The following is a 13,802-nucleotide window of genomic DNA, read 5'->3' as shown; positions in this document are numbered from 1 at the left end:
CTCCTCGTTTGTACGGTAGAGATAATAATCCTTCCTTCGTCAGTCTATTAAGACAGTAAGTGAAAGGGTAGGGTGTGCTTAGGAAAAATTCTGTATAGATCTATCCTTCTTCCAGCATCTCAGCTTAGCTTTTTGCTGATGCGCAGGCCAGAGCTCTGTCTTTCCAGAAAGCATCACAGAAACTCAGACCTCTCTCCTGTAACCTCTGGGGCTATTGTATGTAAAATCCTGATAAATGGAGGTACATAGTTCCCAGTCATTTTCTGGGGAAGCACCGGACACTTTATTGATAAAATAACCATTGAGCGCTCACAAAACACACAGTAAATCATATACAACATTGTAATTGCATTTGGAATACTCTGAAGAACATTTAAACAAAAGCTCTTAGACAGTAAAACTGCTTATACAGACTCTCCCCCTTTTGTTTCAGCTACAAACATTCCACTATAAGGTTTCAGGGGAACTGTCTGTACTTTAGCTCATATATCAAAACACATTCGCCTCTGGTCTCCTCTCAGAGATGGTTTCTCAGGGCTTGTCTACGCTGGCAATGTTAAAGCCCTGCCACGGCAGCGCTTTAACGTGGCTTGTGTAGTTGTGGCAGAGCTCTCCCAGCGCTCTAAAACACCACCTCCACAAGGGGCGTAGCTACCAGCGCTGGCGCACTGTCTACACTGGTGCGTTACAGCGCTGTTTTTTCCCCACCCCATAGCGAGAAAGTTGCAGCGCTGTAAAGTGCCAGTGTAGACAAGCCCTCAGTCTTTGCAGTGTGTCTGTGGTGTGTCGTGTTTGTCACTTGGACTCTTCAGAGCTCGAGAACACTCCTGTCAAACACTTCAGACCCTGGCAGCAAACAAACACGCTGGGGAGTTCCCCAGCTAGCAGCTTCCAGCCCTTGGGGCAGTAGCTGACTGGTCCTCTCAGTTGCTGGTGAAACACAAATCTCTAGCCTGTATCCAAAGTGGTGCAGGGATCGGGATCAGCCTATAAAATATCCATTCCCTGGATCTCTACAAGCCTCTCACTCTATAGGGCACCATCTTCTCCCATAGACACAGCTAACTTGGGCAAGAATTCACAGACCCTCCCCTCAGTAAGTGCTGCCCCATTTGTGCTCTCTAACCGAGACAGAATCCCAGTTCAGAGCAGTTCGCTGAGAGCCAAATGTAAGTGCCACAGGTTCTGTAGCCTGATTCTTTAATGGTATTGATTGCCATTTGCTATTAATTTAATGAGCTGGGGGTAATAGGTTCTCATTCCAGAATCAGACTCAACAGAATTAAAACTAACAAGTTCAATATCTTGTAGAGAACCAGGGTGCATGGCAAAGACACTCACACTGAGGGAAAAGCAAAGCCTTAGCCACTTTTATTAACACAATGAAGGAAGAAAAGGAAGTTCCAAACCACAAAAACAAATAGCAGTAATATAGCATTAGGGATACCTGTGGTGTCATCCCCTGCATATGCTCATCTACTCACACCCTTCCTAGGGGACCCGGTGGTGAGAGACAAAGGACTAGCTCTGTCCCTGGCATGCCAAATGAGTCTGATGGTTAAGACCCCCAACACCCAAAGGCCAGTCCTAGATAAGAACAATGAAGAGCTGAAGGGTCAATGATGGAAACCTAGTGCCCGCTACATGGTGGCTTGGCCTATTGTAGGCCCTGGGTGCTATCATGAATATTCATTCAGATGCCCAGCTTCCCCTGTCCAAATCTGACTTCCTCACCCTCATAATATTGGGGTGCCTTTATCCGATAGGTTAACATATTAATGCCTTTTAGCTCATTATCATAGATGTCACCTATTGCTAAAGCAAGTTTGTGGTTAAACATCTGCCAACAATTCTATCCGAAAATATCCCAGCCCAGTATCAGTTCAGTGTTCCTGCAGTTGCCTGGTATCGTTAAGTACCAACTCCCTCTCTTGAGCAAGCTGTTACCCTAGATTTTGGGGAACTGGGAACTGCCGGGCCATTTTATATATGCTGGTCACTCAATTACAGACCTCAAAGTCGCAATACTCCAACAAAAAAACTTCAAAAACAGACTCCAATGACAAACTGCAGAATTGGAATTAATTTGCAAACTGGATACCATTAAATTAGGCTTGAATAAAGACTGGGAGTGGATGGGTCATTACACAAAGTAAAAACTATTTCCCCGTGCTATTTTTTCCCTCTACTCTTACTCACACCTTCTTGTCAACTGTTGGAAATGAGCCATCCTGATTATCACTACAAAAGTTTTTTTTTCTCCTGATGATAATAGCCCACCTTAATTGATTACTCTCGTTATAGTTGGTAGGGCAACACTCATTTGTTCATGTTCTCTGTGTGTATATATATCTTCCTACTGTATTTTCCATCTGATGAAGTGGGTTTTAGCCCCTCAAAAGCTTATGCCAAATAAATTTGTTAGTCTCTAAGGTGCCACAAGGACTCCGCGTTCTTCTTGCTGATACAGACTAACATGGCTGCCACTCTGAGACCTACTTTACTTATCTTAACATGGTTAAGCCAATGCCTTACAGGATACAGGCCTGTAGGTTCCTTGCGTTACTGCTAAGCTAGCTCTATGAGCTACACCACTAAAGGTAAAAAATGCTCCCCTGTCCCCCGCTCTCCTTCTAGGTCCATAAAACACGCCACTATGGACCAACATTATCCTAATACTGCCCTAGTAAGTAAAGCTGGAATAGCACTGACCTGTTCCCAGAGTGGTGCAGGGATGGGACCCAGCCCTCACAGCAACCTCAGTTCTTGGTCCTGCTTCGATCAGCTGCTGTCCACAGGGCTGTTTTTAATTCCTCTATTTATAACCTTCCCCCGCTCGCTCATTGGCTCAGCTCTCAGACGTGACTTGGGTATGTCCTGCAAAAATGGTTCCCACAATGAAAACTTCCTACACAGCCTCACTAACTGCTACTGAGCTCATCAGGTACCTGCCATGCCCTGTTCTGGAAGTTTCTAGGTCTTTCTGAGTTGCCCTGCCCTGCTGTCCGCACGTCCGTGTGTAAAGACACAGAATAGCCAGCTAAGAGCCATGTCTCTCCCCACTGTATCTCCCCCATCCCGTGGAGAAACAAAGTCAAATGCTGCGGTGTAAAGCACATGGGTTAGAGTAGCTTTTCAGGACAGGCCTGTCTCTCATGGGTGCATCTACACTGCAGCTGGCATCTGATCGAGCGATTGCACTACAAATAGAAGTGTAGCAGTGTCGGCACAGGTGGCAGGGGGGTTAGCTGCCCCAAGTACATACTTAGGGTCTTGGACGGATCAGAGTTAGTGTGGATGGATATGTCTACTTGAGCTGGAAATCACATCTTCCAGCTCCACTGCATGTATGTACAGCTCCCTGCACAATGGGGCCCTAGCTCAGTTGCGATCTATAGGTCCTATTGTAATACAAATCGTAAGTAATGTATCCCATACACACTTCATTACAACTGTGTTTCCAATTATCCAGCGAGACACTGGCAACCGAGGCTTCCACAGGACCCTGAAAGCCGTGTGCCAGAAGAATGGTGTATACGCGTCCCGGATCTTTTCCCGCATAGACTTCAACAGTGCCCTCGCTCAGCCCATCTATGACAAAATCAACCCCACGTTTGCAATCATATTCAGGTGAGAGGAGCCCTGTCCCACTCAGGCTGCAAAGACACCGAGCCTCCTTTGGTAGGGCTGTCTGGCCTCCCCATTGGCCTCAGGGTCCTGCAGAACCCTGTTCCCTGGCCCTCCTGGGTAACCCAGTCTTCTCTTCACCTTGACTGTCTTGAGTGTCTTCTTCAGACTGATTTGGCTCTTCAAATTCTTCGTCATTGCTGTCGTTCTCTATCTGTGTCGTATGGTCTACTGGAGACTTTTCAACCATATCTGCATCTTCACTGAGCTCTTCTGGCTCAACAGTAGAATCAGGTCTGCTAAAATACTTGCTTAAAGCACCCTTTTGCTTCTGTCTTTCAAGTGCCTTTGCCTTGTATATGGCTCTTTTCTTACTCCCACTTGGGTACTTTCTACCAATGTCTCTTGATCTCTTACCCATATTGATAGACATCACCACATTCTAAAAGAATTTTAATTATAGATTTTCACTTTCATATTAGGAAAATAATTCATGTTTTGATAGTTGTACAACTGATTTTCTTCAATAATGTTTATTTTATTAAAATTTATAAAATATGTCCTTATTTTTATATTAGATGAAATTAAGACAATAGGCCTAATCAGTTTTAAGATATATATTTGCAACAGTAATGAACAGTAATGAACTTAAGTCTTAAAGCAGCAAGCGAATAGCATAGTTCATTTATAATATTTTAAGTATATGGAATACCAAAACAACGTGTCGTTATAAGTGTTATAAGTGTTTTCGCATTGCGGAATCAGCTGGGGCTAGCTAACGCGTAGTACATAATTATTATTATAGAGACAATTTATAACCATGGTTAAGTTCAACTTACCAGTAAAAATGCAAATAATCCTTGCAATACAGCAAGAGGAACTATGTGACAGGTTGCCCAGCAGCTCTGGGTTGCCTGATTCCAATGCGCTCCGCGCAGCCATGACGTCAGGGTGTGACTCAAACACGGGCGGTACGCTGGGGCCAGCTCTGGCCCCCGGAAGGGGTGGGGCCTAGGGTGGAAGGGCTGGGGCTGAGGGGGTCAGAGCCAGCCCCAGCCCACCCTGTACGGTAAGTGCCCCCTCCTTCTCCCTCCCCCACCGGGGTAGCAGCAGCAGCTCGGGGCTCGGGGGCTATTTAAAGGGCCCGGGGCTCCCCTGCTTCTACCACCCCGGCCCTGTAAATAGCCACCAGAACCCTGGGGAAGCGGCGGGGCTCCAGCGGCTATTTAAAGGACTGGGGCGGCAGAGGCAGCTGAGTCAAGGGCCCTTTAAATAGCCCCTGGAGTCCCCGCTACCCCAGGGCTCTGGGGGCTATTTAACGGGCCCGGGGCTCCCCTGCTTCTACCGCCCCGGCCCTTTAAATAGCTGCCAGAGCCCTGGGGAAGCGACGGGGCTCCAGCGGCTATTTAAAGGGCCGGGGCAGTAGAAGCAAGGGGAGCCCGGGACTTTTTAAATAGCCCCCAGAGCCCCGCAGCCCTACCCCAGGGCTCCAGCAGCGGGGCTCTGGTGACAATTTAAAGGGCCTGGGGCTCCAGCCCCTGCTGGGAGCCCCAGGCCCTTTAAATTGCCCCCTGGGGAAGCCGGGCCACCCCGGAGCCGGTGCGCCGTACCAGGGCGTACCGGCTTACTTGATTTCTCTTCTTCAGGGCGCAGGGCCCTCTTAGGCGCGGGGCCCGATTCAGGGGAATCGGTGGAATCGGCCTAACGCCGGCCCTGTTAGAGGCCCTATAAAGGCAGCAAAGCAACCAGTCAGTGGCACAGGAGCTAGCAAACAGAACGGAAAATGGGAGTTCGAGTGGGAGTTTATAAGGGGAGCTTGAGGGAGGGACTGTTTGGTGTTTGTTTGTTTTTGTTTCTACCTGACAGGAGCTTAGGCAGGAAGGTTATGACAGATACAGAAGCAGCAGTGGTAGTGACGCATGGAATGGAAGAGACAAGGAAGATGACCGGATGTGGAAGCTGCAGGATGTACGTTATCCTGGAGCGGGTACCTGAAAAGAGCTTCGTTTGCATGAAGTGCCGCCTCATAGAGCTGGTGGAAGAGAAGGTGCGAGGCTTGGAGATGCAGGTGGAGACTAGGTTGAATTTCAAAGGGGATTCGAGCGGATGATGGAGAGAAGGTGAGAGGAGGCTGAAGGGAAAAGTCAAGACTCTCAGATGCAAGCTGGACTGGAGAACCGTGAGGCAGACTGCTGGGTGAGGGAAGTGGCCAGTGGAAGCATGTGACTACGAGAACCAGGCAGAGGAAAAGACCAGCTAGTGAAGGATGAATAGAGCTCAGGAACAGGTTTGCTGAGCTGGGGAATGAAGAAGGGCACAGCAGGCAGGAACAGAAGGTGAGAGGGCCAGGAAGAAGAGAAGACTGGCTAGCCCTAACGGCAGAGGGAAGAGTCAATAGAGAGCCTCTATCCTCCTGGGGCCGACTCGCAGAAGATTGCAAGTGATAACAAAAGACAAGAGAACTTGCAGCCAGAAAGAAGGCTGGAGAATCGCACCACCTCCAGGATGAGGCAGATCTATCTGAATGGGGCTCCTTACTAAGAAGAACAGACAGCCTGTCACCAGAGCTGATCCGGAGAAAAGAAGGGTGTGCTGTCTGACGGGCGCTAAGATACAGGCCAGGCTGGATTTACAACTTTCGCGCCGCTAGGCACAGAATCTTCAGCACCCCCCCTTGCTCCCCATGTGGCCCTGCCTGGAGCCCCCCCTTCTGCATCCCCATGTGGCCCTGTGACACCCCCCCTCCCCCAGCAGCCCTGTGGGGCCCGCTCTGCCTCCTAACCTGGCTCCAAGAAAGCTGCTGTGACTTGAGGGAAAAATGCCCCTGCCACCTGCCTGCCAGCTGTTTGCTGCCACTCACCAGACCAGTCAGCCTCAGCCAGCTCAGACTGTTCTGGCACCACAGTGGCCTCTGGAAAATTCTGCCTCCCTCGAACAAGACTTCTGCACATGTTTCAAATGGCTAAGGGGAGGAGGCACAATATGAGACCAGCAGCGGGTGGGGCATCTCAGCAGGGGGCGGGGCAGATCTCCCTCCCGAGCAGCGTGGCCAGCGGCTGCAGGGCAGCAAAATAGCCCAAAGTACCGCAACTCACAACTGCTAAAAATAGCCCAACTGGGCTAGGAAATTGCACACTTGGCAATCTTAGTGCACCCCAGAACGCTGTCGCCCCTAGGCGTAGGCCTACTGTGCCTAATTGGAAATCCGGCCCTCGATAAGGCATGTGGATCGGAGGCTGAAGAGGATCGTAACAGGAGCAGGAAAGAATCCACTGACTATCCTTCACATGGGAACAAATGATACTGGTAGATTCTTTCTGGAGCACATCAAGGGAGACTGTGCCAGACAGGGGAAGATGCTTAAGGAAATGGAATCTCATCTTCAGTGGAATTTTACCTGTCCCTGGAGGAGGATAATGAAGGCGAGACAAGATTATGATGGTCAACAGATGGCTCAGGCAGTGGTACTATGAGGAGGGCTTTGGGATGTTTGACTACGGGGAGGCATTCACGGACAGAGAATTGTTCCCTTGGGATGGACTCCACCTGAGTAGGGAGGGAAATAGACTTCTGGGATGGAGGTTGGCACAACTGATTAAAAGAGCTTTAAACTAGGAACTTGGGGGAGACGGTTGGGAGATGCTCATATAATCTCCACGCCTGATCCTAATATTGACCAGGAGGAAAATCAAGAAAGAAAGAATACAGCAGTAGGTAGGAGAATGGACATTAACAGGAAAGATACTGTCAATACCGGTGAAGGTAACAGACAGGCAATACTGGCGGTAGAATGACTGTACCCAATTTGGTGAGGAATCTGGGCAAAGCCAAGCAATAACAGTTAAGATGTTTGTACACCAATGCAAAGAGCCTGAGGAACAACACGGAGTAGCTAGAACTACTGGTGCAGGAAGTGAAACTGGATACTATCGGGATATCAGGAACATGGTGGAATAGTAGTCATAACCAGAGTGCAGGTATTGAAGGGTATATGCTGTTCAGGAAAGACAGGACTAAAGGTAAAGGTGGTGGAGCAACCTTGTATATTAATGATGTGGCAGACTGCAAAGAATGAGACATGATGGAATGGATAAAACAGAATCTGTTTGGGTCAAAATCACTTTGGGGAAGAAATCCACCAGAGGCGCTACTGGGTTAGTGCTGGGGGTCTGCTACAGACCCCAGGATCTGATTTTGATCTGGATAGAGACCTCTTTAATGTTTTTAGTGAAATAAATACTTCTGGGAATAGTGTGATTATGGAGACTTTAGCTTCCCAGATATAGAATGGAGGACAAGTGCTAGTAATAATAGTTGGGCCCAGACTTTCCTGGATGTGATACACCGACAGATTTCTTCACCAAAGAGCCACCGAACCCACAAGAGATGATGCCATTTTAGATTTTAGTATTAGTGTATAGTGAGAACCTCAGAGATGAACTGGTTGTAGAGGACAATCTTGGTTCGAGTGATCATGAGGTAATTCAGTTTAAACTAAATGGAGGGAAAAACCACAAATAGATCTGCAACTAGGGTCCTCGACGTCAAAAGGGCAAACTTTAGAAAATTAAGGGAATTAGTTAGGGAAGGGGACTGGATTGAAGAACTGCAGGATCTAAATGTGAAGGAGGCTTGGGATTACTTTAAATCAAAGTTGCAGAAGCTACCTGAAGCCTGGATCCCAAGCAAGGGGGGAAATTTGTAGGGAAGCGTTACCAGACCAAGCTGGATGAGCAAGCATATCGAACAGATTATTAAGAGAAAGCAGAAAGCCTACAAAGAATGGAAGATAGGAAGGATCAGCAAGGAAAGCTACCTCTTGGAGATCAGAAAGTGTAGGGAAAAAGTGAGAACTGCCCAAAGCCAAGCAGAGCTGGACCTTGCAAAGGGAATTAAAACCAATAGTAAAAGGTTCTGTAGCCATATAAATAAAAAGAAAACAAGGAAAGAAGAAGGAGGACCACTAAACACTGAGGATGGGTGGAGATCAAAGATAATCTAGGCATGGCCCAACACCTAAACAAATACTTTGCCTGAATTTTTAATAAGGCAAATGAGGAGCTCAGGGGTAGTAGCAGGGTGGCTAATGGAAATGAGGATATGGAAGTACAGTAGAAATTACCACATCTGAGGTGGAAGTCAAACTAAAAAGCTTCATGGGACTAAATCAGAGGGTTTGGATAATCTCCATCCGAGTATATTGAAGGAATTGGCACATGAAATCACAAGCCCAATAGAAAGGATTTTTAATGAATCTGGAAAACTCGGGAGTTATACCCTATGATTGGAGGATTGCTAATATAGTACCTGTTTTTAAGAAAGGGGGGAAAAGAGATCTGAAAAACTACAGGCTTGTTAGTTTGACCTCAGTTGTATGCAAGGTCTTAGAACAAAAGAAAGAGAAAGTAGTTAAGGACATAGAGGTAAACAGGAATTGGGATAAAATACAACAGGGTTTTACAGAAGGTAGATAGTGCCAGACCAACCTGATCTCTTTCTTTGAGAAAACAACTGATTTTTTTAGACAAAGGAAATGCAGTAGATCTAATCTCCCTGGATTTCAGTAAGGCATTTGATAAAGTTCCACATGGGAAATTAGTTAAATTGGAAAAGATGGGGATTAATATGAGAATTGAGAGGTGTGTATAAGGAATTGGTTAAAGGGTAGAATACAACAGGTCATACTGAAAGGTGAACTGTGAGTCTGCAGGGAGATTGCTGGTGGAGTTCCTCAAGGATTGGTCTTGGGAACCATCTTATTTAACATTTTTATTCATGACCTTGGCACAAAAAGTGGGAGTGTGCTAATAAAATTTGCAGATGACACAAAGTTAGGAAGTATTGACAATACAGAGGAGGACTAGAATATCAGATTAGATCTGGACAACTTTTGAAAACTGGAGTAATAGAAATGGGATGAAATTTTATCATGCAAAGTACAAAGTTATGCACTTAGGAACTAACAAGAATTTTTGCTATAAGTTGGGAACTTATCAGTTGGAAGCGACAGGGGAGGAGCAAGACCTGAGTGTATTGGTGGCTCACAGGATGACTATGAGCCGCCAGTGTGATGTGGCCGTGAAAAAGGCTAATGCGATCCTAGGATGCATCAGGCGAGGTATTTCCAGTAGCAATAAGGAAATGTTAATACCATTATACGAGGCACTGGTGAGAGCTCATCTGGAATACTATGTGCAATTCTGGTCTCCCATATTTAAGAAGGATGAATTCAAACTGGAATAGGTGCAGAGAAGGGCTACTAGGATGACCCAAGGAATGGAAAACCTACCTTATGAGAGGAGACTCAAAGAGCTTGGCTTGTTTAGCCTAACCAAATGAAGGCTATGGGGAGATATGATTGCTCTCTATAAATACATCAGAGGGATAAACACTAGGGAGGGAGAAGAGTTATTTAAGTTAAGGGCCAGTGTTGACACAAGAACAAATGGATATAAACTGGCCATCAAAAATTCAGACTTGAAATTAGATGAAGGTTTCTAACCATCAGAAGAGTGAAGTTCTGGAATGGCCTTCCAAGGGGAGAAGTGGGGGGCAAAAACCTAACTGGCTTCAAGACTGAACTTGATAAATTATGGAGGGGATGGTTTGATGAGATGACCTACAATGGCATGTAGCCGATCTTCGACTGCTAGTAGCAAATATCCCCAATGGCGGTGATGGGACACTAGATGGGGAGGGCTTTGAGGTACTACACAGAATTCTTTCTGAGGCGTCTAACTGGTGTGTCTTGCTGAAATGCTCAGTGTCCAATGGACCACCATATTTGGGGTCAGGAAGGAATTTCCCCCCCGGTCAGATTGGCAGAGACCCTGGGGTTTTTTGCCTTCCTCTGCAGCATGGGGCACGGATCACTTAGAGGTTTAAACTAGTGTAAATAGTGGATTCTCTGTCACTTGAAGTCTTGAAGTCGTGATTTGAGGACTTCAGTAACTCAGCCAGAGGTTGTGGGTCTATTACAGGAGTGGGTGAGTGAGGTTCTGTGGCCTGCGAGATGCAGGAGGTCAGGCTAGATGACCATGATGGTCCCTTCTGGCCTTAAAGTCTTAGTCTGTGAGATCTGCCTCATAGCTCACTGTTGGACTCCTGATCCCGGCTCTGACCCATACGCTGAATTCTGGCCTCTGACCATCCCTGGTCTGACCACTAGGCATGACTGTTCAAGCCCCAGTCATGACACATTATTATGACTGTAGACAAGACGATCAGCCCTGACTCTCCTCTCTCGTCCACCATTTATAATTGTTATGGTAGGGCCTAGGAAGCCCAGTGAAGGATCCTGGCTCCCATTGTGCTGGGCACTGTGCAGACATGTGAAGAAGAAGACAGACCCTGCTCACAGTCTGGGCATCAGACAAATGGTGGGGATGGAAAGGAAGATGTGTAACAAAAGGAAGTGGGCTTAGCAAAAAGCAGAAGTCTCAGCTGCCACTAGCATAGCCCAGGCCCGAGGGGGTGCTGTGTAGGTCCCAGCAGAGCTGGATTTAAGGAGGGATTTCAGGAGAATAAGGTGACACCTTGACAAATTTTGCAGTTCCATTGCTTTCAGCGGGCCTGCCCCCACCTGCCATTCACACTTTCGTTAATTGCACTGTACCTGAGTAACTTAGGGAAATGCCACCCTGTGCCCCTTTGGGGTGTAAGTGGCGTTGGGTACTGGCACGTAAGGAAATGAACAAAGCTCCGTGGCTTCAATCCATCCCCGGTGCCCAAAAGGAGAAGGGCTCAGCCCAGTAGTTGAGGCAGTGGAGGTGTCGCTCCTGCAGAGCTGGGGGGTCAAATGTTTACCCCAGCTGCTATAGAAAGGTATGTGTGGGTGTTCGCTCCTTCCTGACCGAGGGGAATCTCCCAGCTTTACACTACTGGCTAAAAAAGGGGGTGATCTGGAGCTGAGCAGAGGTACGGAGGGGGTGTGATAGGCACCTGTGTGCACTGGCTTCAAGTGATCCTGAGCTGACTGAACAGTTCTCAGTGGATCAGTCCAGGTGTCATATGTTAGAGTAGCCCTGTGGCTGATCTAGCTTGTACCAGAGTCAGCATGGCACCTGGCCAGCTGTGGGATTGGAGGGGGGGATACAGATGGCTTAGAGCCACCTTTGACAGGTTTCAGAGTAGCAGCCGTGTTAGTCTGTATCCGCAAAAATAACAGGAGTACTTGTGGCACCTTAGAGACTAACAAATTTATTAGAGCATAAGCTTTCGTGGGCTACAACCCACTTCTTCGGATGCATATATGCTCCGTGGCTTCAATATATATGCATCCGAAGAAGTGGGTTGTAGCCCACGAAAGCTTATGCTCTAATAAATTTGTTAGTCTCTAAGGTGCCACAAGTACTCCTGTTATTATTAGAGCCACCTTTGTTTCTCCTCCTACCTCCCCACTCAGCTGTGTCGAGTAGGGGGAATCAAGCCCATTTGTCTTTTTAATGATTCGTATTTTATTATCCAACTAGGATCCAAAAGGGAACCAGAGCCTCGTTGAAACCCTTCCTTGATATGTTCAAAGACTCGGTGCAGGAGAAAATCCGTGAGGTTGGGAAGAAGAGCCCAGTGACCAGGGACCACTGCAAGCTCAATTTCTTCATTGAGGAAGTAAGTTGAGGTTAAGAAAAGAGTGAGTGCTCTGCCCTGCCAGACAGAACTTCTGGGGTGAGAGTCATCCGGCTATTCTGCCTCTCCGCTTGGCCGAGGAGGGCTGCAGGATGGGAATAACCATGGAAGGGTAACAATGGGTGATGAGGACTCTCAGGGAGTGCAGGATCAGCTCTGTGATGAACTCTGCCTTCTGACCCACTGATAAGAGACCTGAACAGCTGTAGGTTGTAGCCAACACACAGTGTTTAGCATTTATTACCTGGCATCCATGCAGGGCCAGACTCTCAGGTGCAGCAGAGCTGTGTTTAGCACAGGACCCAAGGGGGGAGTGCGGGGGGGTGGAGAAATCGCCTTGACTCCAGGACTGGTTTGGCCCTGGTGTGATTGAGAGCACCCTAAAGGCCTAAATGACACTGGTAATGGTTCCCCTAGGGACCATCCTGACTGGCAAGGACGGTCAAAGCCCAATGCAGTGTGCTCCAACCCCCTCCCCCCCCCCCCGATACATTAACATGCCTCCTGTGCCGGATGGGTGCGTCCAGTGATGTCAGCCCAATGGGAGGGCCAAGGATCAGGCCCCCAGTCCGTAAGATAATCAGACATCGAATCTCTGTGCACACCAACGAAACCTGGTCAGATTGAAATAAATAGCAAGGACTGAAAATAATCCTGGTCCAAGGCAATGCTCCCTCTCATTTTTTCCATCCATGGGCGGAATGAATTTTGCTATGTGCACCGAGGGATGTGCGCCACCAGTAGACACAAAAAACCTAGATATAATATATTTTAAGTTACCACAGGGATAATTCCTCCAGCCAGGACAGGTTTGGCATTTTAGAACTCACTACTCAAAGAATTAAATTTAAGTGTAAGAGAAATCAAAATTATGAAATGCCGAGACCAGTCAAAAAACTCAAATAACACACTTTGAAAGAATAAAAGTGCAGAGAACGTATGTGCATTGCAGGAAGTATCAAGAAGTGTGTGTGTGTATGTGACAGAGACAGGGGGAGAGGGAGAGAGAGAGAGAGACAGACGGAGATTGCGTGTGCTGGCAGCTGGGGAATTCTCAGAGACCGTCTGTCTCTTTAAGGCACTCACCCGGAAGGCTGGTTCAGACCTCAGACCGCAACAGCTTTCTCCAGCTCAGAGTCCTGAGCCAGGCTGTCCCCTCTCCCCTGCTCTGTGGAAATGGGGTGCAGGGGGACACCCTGACATCAGCACCTCCCTCCCCCTGCCTGCTCTGCACAGCCAGCAGGAGGGTCTTGGGAGCAGCTGCAAGAGTAACATGGCTGCAGAGCAGCAGGGGGAGGGGCACCTGAACACACGCTGTCAGATGTGCGCGGCTCTGCGGCACTTGAATCTCTCCTGGGCAGCCGCCCAACCGTGCAGCTTAGAGGGAACAAAGGTCCAGGGTCCGGGATAGTTCCACTCCCCTCAGCACCAGTTCCACCATAGCACTGCTAGGCTGCTGATGTGTTTAAGGTCTGGTCTCTTGTGAATTCCTAGGGCAAGTACCCCAACTGCTTTATACCATTGGAAAGCAACTGGGAATCCCAAAG

General features: G+C 47.8%; 1 protein-coding gene across 1 annotated transcript in view; it reads left to right on the top strand.

Moving 5' to 3' along the window:
• LOC135876521 (nuclear GTPase SLIP-GC-like) overlaps nt 1–13,802 on the top strand; it is a 115,430-nt gene that overhangs the window by 80,207 nt on the left and 21,421 nt on the right. Inside the window, exons 14-15 of the mRNA XM_065401783.1 lie at nt 3,473–3,630; nt 12,099–12,237. Of these exons, the coding sequence (XP_065257855.1) occupies nt 3,473–3,630; nt 12,099–12,237 (297 nt within the window). The remainder of the gene's footprint in view (nt 1–3,472; nt 3,631–12,098; nt 12,238–13,802) is intronic.

The sequence above is a fragment of the Emys orbicularis genome, chromosome 3, assembly GCF_028017835.1.
Source record: "Emys orbicularis isolate rEmyOrb1 chromosome 3, rEmyOrb1.hap1, whole genome shotgun sequence".
NCBI lineage: Eukaryota > Metazoa > Chordata > Testudines > Emydidae > Emys > Emys orbicularis.
Note: the sequence above shows the minus strand (reverse complement) of the source record. Positions and strands in the feature narration are given on the sequence as shown.